General features: G+C 43.7%; 1 protein-coding gene across 7 annotated transcripts in view; it reads right to left on the bottom strand.

Annotated features, from left to right (window-relative positions):
- The window catches only part of LOC121627999 (receptor-type tyrosine-protein phosphatase U-like), a 236,992-nt gene that overhangs the window by 1,433 nt on the left and 222,398 nt on the right, over positions 1-13,161 (bottom strand). For 6 of the 7 annotated variants that reach the window (XM_041966886.1, XM_041966889.1, XM_041966887.1 and 3 more), the window contains 4 exons: positions 12,818-12,967; positions 9,051-9,365; positions 3,364-3,489; positions 624-781 (listed from right to left, as the gene is read on the bottom strand). In XM_041966886.1, coding sequence (XP_041822820.1) covers positions 624-781; positions 3,364-3,489; positions 9,051-9,365; positions 12,818-12,967 — 749 coding nt within the window. The other variant, XM_041966893.1, reaches the window with a different exon arrangement.

The following is a 13,161-nucleotide window of genomic DNA, read 5'->3' as shown; positions in this document are numbered from 1 at the left end:
ACGTGCAGAGAGACACGAGACAGAGCAGAGGCATCCAGACATGAGTGACCTAATAAAGATGTGCTGCAGCAGCTCCCAGCCTCTCCGAGGGGGAGATACAGTGTGAAATGTCAGAGTTTGACTGAGCAGATCAAGAAAGTTGTCAGAAAAAGGCCAAGCAGCAGACTTTAAAGATGAATATCTGCACAACGCTCTCATTAAAATACAGGAGCTGGGATTTAATCACATGCGAGATGTCTCACTGACCTCCAGAGAGCAAAGTGCCCTCAGACGGCAACAATAACGCAAAGACACATAATAGTTCATTTTTCTGAGGAGAATAAAGACTTTATGTGTAATCATGGTGTGTTTTCAATGACAGCTTCCAGGTGAAAAATGAATAATGTGAAAGCATTGTGTATTATTAGGACATTCAAAAGTTCAGGTGTCAGAAGAAAATCTGGACTATTTCCATACAAGAACACAATTTCTGAGAAGCTGGAGACTCCAAATATTTTTACTTTTCTATAGAATGAAACTTTACATTATCTCCTCAGAAAGTAAAGAGAACAAAAAGAGAATACATGAGAATAAAGCAGCAGGTGTTTGTCTGGATCAGAGATGCTGGATGGGAGGAAACTCACAGGCAGTGGACGACGGTGCGACCCTCCCCACACTCCCGCTGCCAGTTGTGAACCTGAGCCAGAAGGCTGAGGAAGGCTTTCCTGGAGTCGGGCACGTCGCGGTACGGGGACCAGCGCAGGAACTGGAAGTGGCGTAGCACCAGCTGGCCCTCCTGAAGCTACGCAGAGGAAAGGAGGAGGGTGAGGAGCGAAATTAGGAAAGCACTGATTTCATGATGTCAGTAGAACTCAGCGTATCTGCTCCAACCAGTTCAAACATTTATCTGGTTATCAGCCAGAGAAAACCAGGTCTGCATTTGGTTGTTAAAGCTGCACTCTGAGGATTATTAAACTCATATTTCAGGAGTCTTTCAGGCTCCTGCTGCTATAACACTGCTCTACTGAGGCGTCCTCAGAGGGCAAACAATGCCTCATGTGTGAAGCTGAAGCTTAAGAACATCTTCTGGAGTTATTTTATGCTACTTGGGTCATCTTTGCTACATCTACAACACAACAGAATACCTGCTTGGGACAGAGTCTATCGGTGTCCAGCTTTGGGGTGTTTGTCTCCTCGGGATTCTGCAAAGAGGCCGTGTGACAACAGTTTCTGACATGGTGTTAATCGTTTAGGGAGTGAGTGGGAGTGGAAGTGGTAAAGTAGGCAGGAACAGGGGAGGTTTAGACCACTGCGAGGAGAAGCTAAAGGGGAGCTGGAGCAATGAAGATTTGTCAGCTAAAGGAGCCGAAATGACATGAAAACAAGCTAAACTAGCAGCTGGGAGCATCTACAGGAGGATCTACTAAAGGAGCTCACTCACTGACAAATATTTCAGTCCTACTTAGAAAAAAGAGACTTTTTAACGCTTGTAGACTGTAACATGAGTTCATTTCAGCATCTGTGAACAACTAAAGAACACTGTATTGGGTTATTTAACAAGTTTTAGGACATGTTGTTGATACAGCTGTTTAGCTCAAAGCAGGAAATTATTCCGCATTTATTCGTACTACTGTGAGGACCAAATACCAGCTGGGAGCTGGGTCACTGTGTGAATCATTACACCAGCACCAGGTGTTAATAACCATCGTTAAGATCTAAATTAAACGCCTCCCACAGCGACACAAAGCTGGAACACATCTCTGCTCAGGCCGGACTCCAGTCGCTGTTTCAACCATGTCCAACATTAAAAAAAAAAACAGAAGAAAAGAAAATGAAAGCAGTGGTTTTAGAAGTTAACTCTGCAGCTGACACGTCGAGATAAGTGGGAAATATGTGCTCATACTTCAGTTAATGCTTACTATTTGTGCTAGCTGCATTAAAACAGTAAAAATCAGCACACTGCGGCCTCTTCTTTCAAAGGCAGGGTGGACTCAAAGCCAACTGAGTGGACGTTCAGATGCAGAGTTTTCTGATGGATGATAATCGTGGGGCACTTAGAAATACTTTCCCATGCTTATATCAGAAAACTAGCTTGAGCTAGCTAAAAAACATGCTTTCTCTTCTATTTTCTTCCTCTTCATTTATAGTTGATGGAAGAATAACGATTGAAAAATTAATCCATACTTGTTAGACTCAACAGTTCCTTAGTTTCTAGCTGCTCTGACATTAATGTCTAACATGCTAAAGTAAAATGGTTTGAATGAAATACAAAGCAAGCAGTCCTGTTAGCAACGTTAGCTCTGTTAACTTTCCCCAGATAGTCGACCATAACTTCTGAAAGTACTGAGCTAGGTCAGTGCCCTGCATGCTAACTTAGCTTAACATGGTTGGAATAATGGAAATTAGCTGCACACTCTTTACACTATTAAGTTTTGTGATGAATATGAGTTTTATGAATGCTAATTGAGCGTTTGTCCTGTGTTTCTGAAGTGGTTACCTGCTTTGCTTTTACCATATCATTCAACAATAGTTTTATTTTTTAGGCTAAATGCTAATTGATCTAAAGGAAGGTATTATTAGAACGGCTTGTTTGTTTCCATTTTTAGCAGGATAATAAAGAACTTATTGGTTCATCACAGCCTTATTGGGACTCCAGCAGCGTGGTGGCTGAGTGATGTTCTGGGCTGGAATAATGGGAAGTGAGATGGTAGGTCCCGTTTGGGTGGTCTCTGATAAACCTGTCGAGGTTGGTGCAAAAGGATGAAGTGTTCCTTCTGCAGTAAAGACAACGCTCCATCCCATGAAGCAGGAAGACCAGCAGGATCTTTGGCTTCTATGGTCATTTCGTGACCTCAACCCTACTGAGAACCTGTGGAGCATCCTTAAAAAGAAGATCTATGAGGGTGGGGGGCAGCAGACCTCCAAACAGAAACTCTGAGAGGGAATCCTGGTCTCGTCAATGAGATCCAGACAGACACTATCCTTGGACTTTCAGGTTGAGACGAGAGAGATGCTAAGATGATATCAGAGAAGGTTGCCATGGTAACATAGCACTGGATCTGATATATTTGTTTTTAGGTCAGTGATTGGCTACATGACAAGTAAACATTTTCAGTTCTTTACAACTTATTTAATGTTTTAAAACTGGAACCCTGGATTTTGAGTTATTGGGAAAAATGATTTTTTTTATCATTTCTTAAATAAAGTCCAGATTATTCTAAAACCTCATTTTTGATGATTAAAAATCGTAATAGCTGTCAGTCACACAATTTATTTAGAAGAAATGAATAAAAACAGCAGATGCAGAATAAATTTGAACAGAGTATAAGTAGAGACCTGCTGTGCAGGGAGTAAAACAAAGGAAAACCATTTGAATCCACCTACCCGAGTAATGTTCTGAACCCGGAAGAGACGGATAATAACGTCATCGTCGGCGGTTCTAGACAGGAGCTCCACCGTCATGGGTCCGAACTGCTGCAGTCCCGGTTCAGGCCAATACTGCAGACAAGGCTGGCGGGTAGAGGCAGGTCATTAGCCACACTTGCTTCAGGCAGAACAAATCATTATGTCAGCAGTCAGTGACGGAGAAGTCAGTAACAAGACACCTGAGTATTGACAGCAGAGACAATTAACTTAAATGACCATGATTACCCACAAATAGCAACCATAAATTAAATGAGCAAAGAAAACAACCCATTTATGAGCGGGAAGAATCCCTCACACCAAGCCACCCAGGCTGAATTATTCATGAGGCTCAATCATCACCATTAGCACATTATAAATTAATGGAAGGAGACCTTGGCTGTGCGTGGGAGACAAACAGGAAGTGAGCAGAGAGGCTGGACGCACTCAAACATCAAGGTCTCCCATCATGGTTGCCTGAAAAACACAGCCCCCCCCCCCCCCAGCAAAGAGACGGGGGAGCGTGCTGACATGCTGACATGTTCTGCAGCGACTCCGGGCATGAGCAGACCCCTGCAGTAGGAAATGATAACCCTGACACAATGACAGAAGGGTATTAACAGGTGACATTGAGCAAGTGGAGAGATAAATATTTATACATCCAGACAGGAGGCAGACAGCCCAAACTCAGGAGGACAAGCTGACTGTGAGTGTGTTACAGGGGTGAACTGTTAATCCACTGGCAGCCAGAGAAGAAGAAGAGGAGAGATTTAGAGTGGAGGAAGGACAGACTGCAGCTGACGGGCATGGTGGAAATGTCGAGCGGGAATGAGACATGACACGGTGACGGAGTGGCGACAGGGAGGTGGAAGAAGAAACCTACACATGAGCAGACATGGAAGGGAGCGATAAGGACGCGCTAATGGCATGACAGCAAATTAAACGGGCAGCCTGAATGCAGAACTGAAGCTCGGTGGCAGGAAAGCAGTGAAAAGGCAGACCCACTCACTGTGCTGAGCCACATTCATGTCTCATTTGATGGAAAGAGGGGAGATGGATGAAGTGTTGGCCCTGAGGTGTCCACAGGGCGTCATATGGTACTGTGGAAAGGCCTCAAGCTTTATATCAGCAGGAAAACTGGAAATAGGTGCAGTTTTATGGAAAAATCTGCAAATATAAATGAAAACAGTCAGTTTTTGGTATAACATCGAGAAGCTTTACTATCACTTGGATAACTTCCAGGAACAGTTCTCCAGGTTCCTTGAAGGACTTTCCAAAGTTGTTCTTTGGATGTTTCTGCCTTTCGTTTCGTTCTCTGTCCAGATGATCCCACACTGCTTCAATAATGTCCGGGTTCTGGGGAGGATCCATCCCTCCATCAGACCTGTTTCCACTGATCTCCAGTCCAGTTCTGGTGTCATATGACAGCCATTTCTGCCCGTTTCCCTTCCTTAAGAACAGCTTCTTGACAGTCACGTTTCCATGGAGACTATTTCTGATGAGGCTTCAGCCAGCAGTAGATGGATCAACTGAAGATCTAGATGCATTTTTCAGATCCTGGTTCAGGTCTTTGCTGGATTTCAGATCCTGTTTAAATAAACCTTCATAAAGTGTGAAGAGCGACTGATCAGCACCGCTTCAGAAGAAAGTTACTGCCTGGGTGTAAAATAGGAGGACATGTTGGCCCTGGACTATGTGTGACAAGTGGGAGCTTAAAGATGTTTTTATGATCAGAAGCGCTTCAGAATCTTCCTTTATAACCTGACATGTTGGGCAGAAGGCTGGTTGGGATCTGTAATGTATTGCTTCCCTTTTCTGTTCATCTGCTGTAGATAGTTTTTAGTCCTGACTCTTCTTCTTTTGTCCTCTATGTCTCCAGTTTCTGCCTCCATTGGCTAATCCAGCATCGTCTTTGTCCCGTCTCTTCTCCGAGATCTCTCCCTTCGCCCAGCTGCTGCCGTCTGACATAAAGCAAACTGCATGATGCTCCAGGCTGGGAAAAAGTTGTGGTTTCTCAGCTTCAGGATGCTGCAGGGCAACCACGGTTCCAGGAATGTACTTAATGAATGTCATCAAAGCAAGTCAGAAGTTCAGAGTTCCAAGGTCATAAAGTTCAGATCCCGTTCATCTGCTGTAGACCATTTTTTAGACCTGACACGAGTTCTTTTGTCCTCTATTTGTCTCGTTTCCATATCTTTAAGGATACTGCACATCAAACCTAGGAGCAGCTAAAGAAATGAGAGGCTGCAGGTAACACGGTGCCAAATGATCGGTCGTCTCTAGTTTAAAGACACGACATGTTTCATGAGTTCTGAGCCGTTTTTATGCCTGAATTATTTATAGGTTTACGAAAAAGAGAGGATGCATACAGTAAAACAATTCCTGAAGACGACTTTAAATTATCATAGAGTCTGGCTGCCAGAAGGGGGAATCTGAAGAAATGAGCAGTATTTTAGCAGTCTTCAGTATATCGTGGCTTCTGGGACTGAATTAGTTGACTATGATTACAAACAAGCTTTTTTTCCTGCATTTCCCAGTCGACAGACTGAGATGTGACTGGACAGTTTGGTGACATCTTCTGAGCATCTGCTGGTCATGTTGGTTAACGTCACAGTGACCCCACCGTCTGGATGCTGGAGCAACACTGGGCTCCCAGAAAAGCTGGAGAATCCGGAAAGTGCCCCTAACTGTAATAATCACCACGAGTCATTCATTAATACAGCTGAAATGATGCGAGTCTCCAGCATGACGGAGAGCTGTGTTGCTCAAATGGGGGTGCACATGCTCCTGGTGGTACATGAGAAAATAAAAGAAGGGGGAGAACTTAATCCATATTTTCCGTCTTTCTGACTTCAGTTTGTATGATGAGTTGAGTTCAGGTGTGATGTGCAAATGTATGTATGTTTAAAATAACTTTTAGATCTGGAAAAGTTTCTCTGATCATCCTGTGGAATCCTGGAACTAAATGTTTGCTGGTTTTTTTTTTTATCCATGCTGGTCTGGAAGCTGGAATGAACGTGGAAATGTGTAAAATGACTAAAACATGTAAATAAAATGAAAAATAAATAAATACATGCTTATAAAAATATAAAATGTGCATTTACTAAAATATAAAATATATTTAATATATATAAAGTTATTGTGATGGACTGGCAACCTGTCCAGGTGTACCTGTCCAGGTGTACCTGCCTCTCACCGGTCAGTTGCTGGGATAGGCTCCAGCTTCTCCGCAACCCGGAATTAGACGAAGTGTTACAGATAATGAATGAATGAAAATATGAAGTTCATAAATTGATTTAAAAATATAAAATTCATTTTAAAAATTATAAATTTCTTTGGAAAAGCTGTTTATTTTATATTTGATATCAAATATACAGAGTAAAATATTTAAAATAAATAAACAATATGTAAATAAATAACTGTATTTACTTTTCTCCAGAATGTTTTTGCTAAACGGAGACGTCATTGAATGGAAACATGTTAACCTACTTTGGACTAAAAGGAAAAAGTTTTAGTTATTTCTTGGTTACTGTGCTATGTTACTGTGTTATTTCACTGCTCCGACCCACTGGAGACCAGATTGTTGTGAATGTGGAACCTGAACCTGGTTTCGGGGTCCTGGGCTGAAACCTTTGGGAACCACTGGTGTAGATCTGGGCTTCTTTATTATTTCAACAAGTTGTGCTGCATCATCCCACACTGGTAGAAAAGGGTGTTTTGCCTCCTGCTCAGCAATGAATCGGCTCCTTATCTCTGTAAATATCCAGACTAAAGGAACTCTTGGTGTTTCAAGGACGAGAAATTGCTTTTTGCTGGAGGATCTGCAGGCTAAGTGAGCGGGACTTGTGAGAGAGTCTGACATGGTTTGGGTTTACACTGCTCTTTGTTTCCTGCTGCTCGTCTACTCACTGCTTGCCTTGCAGTTCTTGGAATTGGTTAGAAATTGGCTCCGACACTCCCCCCACCACTCACATCCTCTTTAGATAATAAACACATTTCTTGGAGGAAAAGCTGCTCTGGTGGCAGAAGTTGAACCTCAAAAACTGACTCAATAGGAAAAGAAATGACATTAAATACCATTGTGTGCAGGAGAATTTACACCATCTGTCATCATTTATCAAACACAAAACAGTGAGTGAAAACTAAATTTGCTGATTCCACGCAGGTAGGAGCAGGTGCTGCTAATCATACACTCTATTTACTGATCTTTAACAATGTGTCCTTCATTCTACAGAGAGAAAGATGAAGTGGAAAATATTCCAGACAGCTGCCAGTCTTCTCAGGAATGGACGTTCCAGCAAATTCAGCCCCAGTAGACCATCTCAGACCCTCCAGGCTTCAGTCAGCAGGTTAGATGTTAAAGTTCATGACAGTCCAGTTAGAAAAAGACTGAACCAGTAAAGAGGAAAAAGAACATGGCAGCAGGGCTTAGGCTGGCAAAGCTGCATCTGAACAAACCAGCAGACTGCTGGAACCCGATCCTCTGGACAGACCAGACCACAGTGGACATGTTTGATCACAAACAGCTCATAACACGGTGGTGGAGGGATGATGATCTGGGCTTGTTCTGCAGCTACAGAACTGGAACACATTGCAGTCATCAGGGGCTTTTCCACCAACATCTCTAGGAATTTTTATTACACTGAATTTCGTTTCCAGGGTGAAAGAATTCCTGCTAATTCATGTGGTTTGAATTTCCACTGCAAAGTTACGCAAAAATCTATCGTAATCAGGCTGATATCACTCGATACGGTGGTCGGACCCACTTCTGCTTCTTAACATCTGTTTCAGTTTCTTTAACTTTTCCTGAATGTGTTTCTGTGCGTCCTACACTCAGCTCGGCAGGCTGGTCGGCTTTTCTTCAAACACTCAAAGTCGAGCTGAATGTCGTCCTCAGGAAAAAGGGCCTGGACCTCAATATCCATCCACTTCTCAGAGCTCTAACTCTCTGGATACCGAAGCATTCCAGAGTCAGACGTGAGTCCATTTGTCTGACAAAGCTTGGCTCATGCAGCAGCACAAAGATCCCAAACACAGCAGCAGATCTGCAACAGAACCAAGATGTTGACCTGGTCCAGACCTCATCCTGACTGCAGGAACCAGACAGGTTGGAGGGGGAGGACGTCTCATTGGTCTAGTCAGAGAACAGACCTCATCCTGACTGCAGGAACCAGAAACGCTGGAGGGGGAGGAGGCCTCAGCGTGGTCCAGTCAAAGTCCGGACCTTGTCCTGGGGAGATCTGCAGAAACCAAGGCTGATACTCTGATGAACTGAAGCAACTGTTTGACATGAGACAGTGCAACATGCCGTGTGTTGTTGTTCATCTGAAGCTGTGTTTACCTCATTGTTTACAGAAATGGTAAAAAAAAAGCGCTTTACATCATATTCACCCATTCACACACTGATGGTGGAAGCTGCCATGCAAGGTGCTCAACCACGACCAATAAGGAGCAATTTGGGGTTCAGTGTCATGCCCAGGAACACCTAGACATTAACTCAACTTGGCCGAGGATCGAACCAGCAACCCTCAGGCTACAAGACGACGGCTCTACCTTGCTAAACCACACCGCCCTCAAACTGAAAGAGCTTCGTGTAACTGTACATGTAACACATGTGGAATTTACTTCCTAACATTCGACTCGCCTCCGTTTGTCTGGGCTTCTCTTACCCAGGCAGAGTTGGACTGGTTGAGCTGGTTGAGCATCACCACAGAGGTGCAGCCGTAGTCGTACACCAGCCTCCAGAAGTCGGTGGTGGTGCCGGGAAGTGGGTGCGGCGTCACCACGAAGGCGGCGGGCCGGAGGAAGCTGTCAGCGAGAGCGGCGTTGATGTAGTTGCTGCTATCCCCCTCGCTGGTGACGAGGAAGGCCAGGGAGCGGTCCGGCGGCAGGACGTCCATGCTGCGGTTCTTCTCGCGGTTCCTGGGCAGCAGAGAGATGCTGCACTCCTCCACGTCCAGATGAGGAGTCACAGAGTTCAAAGTCTGGGGAGGGAGGGTCACAAAAAAGCATGTAAAGATCACATTCTAACTTTTATAACAACAACAACAACAGCCGTGCAAAGTTTAGAAAAACAGATACGATCAATAAAAAAAACAAAGATTTAATGAGGCCTCTGAATAAACTTTATAAAATGATGGAAATCGAAATGAACTTTCATGTTGTAAATGAAGCATCATTCATTCATTTAGACGGAATGAAAAGAAATTAAATCAAATATTATATCATAGATATATAAGCAGCGATCTGATTGGCCGACCCATGAACTGCTATGACAAGCAACACATAAACATGACCAAGATGGCGTCCGCAGTGAGACGGTTGTAAATCACACCACAGCTGAGACGGCACTTCTACGAGTGCTTTATTATTGTTCTTTAAACCCTCAATGCCTGCATTTATTTATAATTATATAATAACAAAAGAAAGAAAAGAAACGAGAAAAAACTGGAATTAAATGTAATTCTATTAAATAATGAATAAATTAATAATCATCAATAAATAAAAATAAATTACATACAAATAAATACATGGATTATATTGAATGAATACAAAAAAAGTAAATAAATAAATTTAAAAACATAAAAAAAGAAAAGACTCAAAGCAGCTGTAGAGGTCGAGTGGTTGACTTCAGATTCTGGCAGCTCTGCTGCCCTCTGGTGGTTGGACCTGAAGGCAGCCTTTGACCTGGCGTGACCTCTTCTTTCACGACTGAAATCAGCCTTAACAGATCTGTGTTCAGTGGGTTTGGTCATACTTATCTGGAAGGATTTCTTATGTTAACACGGGCCCTACAGCTCAAAAATAGCCCCTCTGACTTGTGATGTTCCTCAAGGCTCTGGTTTGGGTCCAGCCTTGTTTTCTCTATATCACTGTTTCTCAGTCCTGGTCATCAGGGACCCCTGCCTTGCATGTTTTCCAAGTGAATGGCTCATTAGCAGGTTTGCATCTGAATTGGGTGTGCTGGAGTTGGAAAGAACTGAAACATGCAGGGCAGGGGATGCCCGAGGACCAGGACTGAGAAACACTGCTCTATATGAGCTGCCATTCTTTAAAACACTATAACATTTAAATGAATGATTTTCAGATTAACCTGCAAATGAATGTGTTTTTCTAAGCAGACTCATTTCATCTGTTAGTGTGCTGCCATGATGACATTAAACAGTGGATGTCCTTAAATTTCTATAAATGAGATTAAAACAAAACAAACGGTCATTTTTGGAATTTGTGTTATTCCAGATGTTGTCGGAGCTCTGGACCCTTCATCCTCTTACTGAGACACAGGTTAAAAACCTGAGTGTGTTCCTTGATGGTCCTCGAGCCAGACCTCGGTTCATCGTCTCCAGCTGGTTCAAAATGCCGCCGCTCGTCTGCTGACTGGTTTGAAGCGGTGGGCGCAAACAACCTGGTGGTGGTGGTGCTACACCGACCTCCTCTTCCATACTGGATACGGTTAATATTTCACTTCTACTCCTTAAATCACTCCATGGCAAGGTCTTTCTTCTCCGTCTGAGCTGCTGCTTGTTTATGCTCCAGCAAGAACCATGAGGTCCAGGTCACAGCTGGTTTAATCCACTTCAAGGATAAGACTAAAATCTGGAGGTGACGGAGTCTAGGACCTGTAACAGGTCCCAGACTGTGGACTAATCAGATCTGCACAAACACTGAGTCTCTACTTTACAGATGTGTTTAGCACGAGTTAAACCAAACTTAGGTGTTTTAATTTATTCTTTAGTTTATTAGTTCTGTCTCTACTTCATTCCTGTATTGTTTTAGTTATATTTTGGTTTGTGGAGCACTGCGGCATCATGGGTTGTGTAATAAAGTTGCCCTTGACTAAACCGGGTGATAATACATGCGACACAATGACGTCTCACCTGTTTAAAGGAGCTGCTTCATCCTGGTTCTATGCTGAACTACTGGCTCATTTCCTGACTGGAAGCCAAGGAACCAGACTGATGGTCAATCATCAGATGGATGCTCACACAACCATCTGAGAAACTTTATTTCCTGATGTCTGAAGATTTCAAGCTGTGTGTTTATGTGTTAGATTGACTGAAACATGACCTCTTACGTGACTGATTGCATCGGGTTCTCAGTAGAGACGCTGACAGTTTCGGAGAAAGACAGCAGTGCATCTGTGTTAATGTCACGGTGGCAAATCAGACAGATGTGGAGCATAATCAGCCTTTACAGGGATATTATCTGTCAAAGCAACTGAGCTAGTCGCTGCTCACACTCATGAGGTTTAGCTTCCCAATGGCCATGCTTCCATATTCTCCTGTCCCGGTTTCATGCAGCAGTTATAAGCTCCGTCCGGCAACACAAGTTCCTGATCCTCCAGAATGAGAGCTTTCTGATTGCTACTGTAGATAAGGCATTACTCAGTCACACGACCTCATACAGAAATAGAAAAACCTATAAATCTACAATGAATGCCTTCAGTTGGAAGGAGACCTTACATCCCAACATTTTGGATTCTTTGCTTCCTGTTTAATGGAAAAAAAAATCAAAAAGTCAAGGCTTATAAAATTTACCAGAATTATGTAACAAGTCTTCTGCTTTGTTTCTGTTTCTACAAAATATAAAAAATTTAGGTTTCTAATTTCTACAGCAGCAGAAGACACACCGGGAGCCTCCTGTCAGCTAAGAACAGGAAACTGAGGCTACAATTCACACACACTCACCAACACTGGACAATAGAAGATGGAGAAACGTTGCTGGTCTGATGAGTCTCCATTTCAGGCTCAGAATCTGCTGGAAACATCATGAAAACATGGATCCATCCTGTCTTGGATCAACACTTCAGGCTGCTGCTGGTGTAATAGTGGGGGGAGGTTTTCTTGGCCCACTTTGGGCCCCTTAGTACCAACGTGGCCTGGTTTAACCAGCACAGCCTACCTGAGTATTGTTGCTGACCATGTCCATCCCTTTATGACCACAGTGGAGCATCTTCTGATGCTACTTCCAGCAGGATAATGCACCATGTCACAAAGCTTAGATCATCTCCACCTGCTTTCTAGAAAATGACGATGAGTTCACTGGACTCCAACGGCCTCCACAGCCACCAGATCTCAGTCCAGTAGAGCAGCTTTGGGATGTGGTGGAACGGGAGATTCTCATCATGGATGCAGCCGACAAACCTGCAGCAACTGTGTGATGCTGTCATGTCAGTATGGAGAAAACCTCTGAGGAAGGTTTCCACTACCTGCTTCCATCTATCACACCAGGAATTAAAAAGGTCCGACCCAGTACTAGAAGGCGGTTGTGATAAAGAGGATGACCTGGTACTAGAAGGTGGACCTGATGAGCTGGACGTTAGTGACACCTTCACTCAGGAATCGTTCTGCTTTCCAAGTGAATTAGAAAATGTTGCTTTGTAAATCAAAGGAAACATTTTTCCACCAGCCTGCAATATTTATCTGCTTCATCTCACCTGGAACTCCTCCCTGAGCTGTGAGGTGTTGCTCTGAGAGTCGACCTTCAGCATCTCCTTGTAAGTGGAAGTGAACTCGGTGACGGGGATGGCGGTTTCTCCACAGAGACAGGCCTCCAGGATGGCGTCGTGGATGAACACATACTGCTCCTGAGAGACAAACAGACAAACATTTAGCCAGTCACACAGAAAGCAGCATCCCAGCTTCTAATGGCCGGCCTGCTGGCGAGCAGCCGGGTCCGTTTCCAGCAGAACACCGTCAGACGGGAGGAAGCAACCAAAGAAAAGATCGGGGGGGTGGGGGGTGGGGGGTCATATTTACGGCCATACAACTATTTATAATC

The sequence above is a fragment of the Melanotaenia boesemani genome, chromosome 17 (assembly GCF_017639745.1).
Source record: "Melanotaenia boesemani isolate fMelBoe1 chromosome 17, fMelBoe1.pri, whole genome shotgun sequence".
Taxonomy (NCBI): domain Eukaryota; kingdom Metazoa; phylum Chordata; class Actinopteri; order Atheriniformes; family Melanotaeniidae; genus Melanotaenia; species Melanotaenia boesemani.
This window is presented reverse-complemented; position numbering and strand designations above follow the sequence as displayed.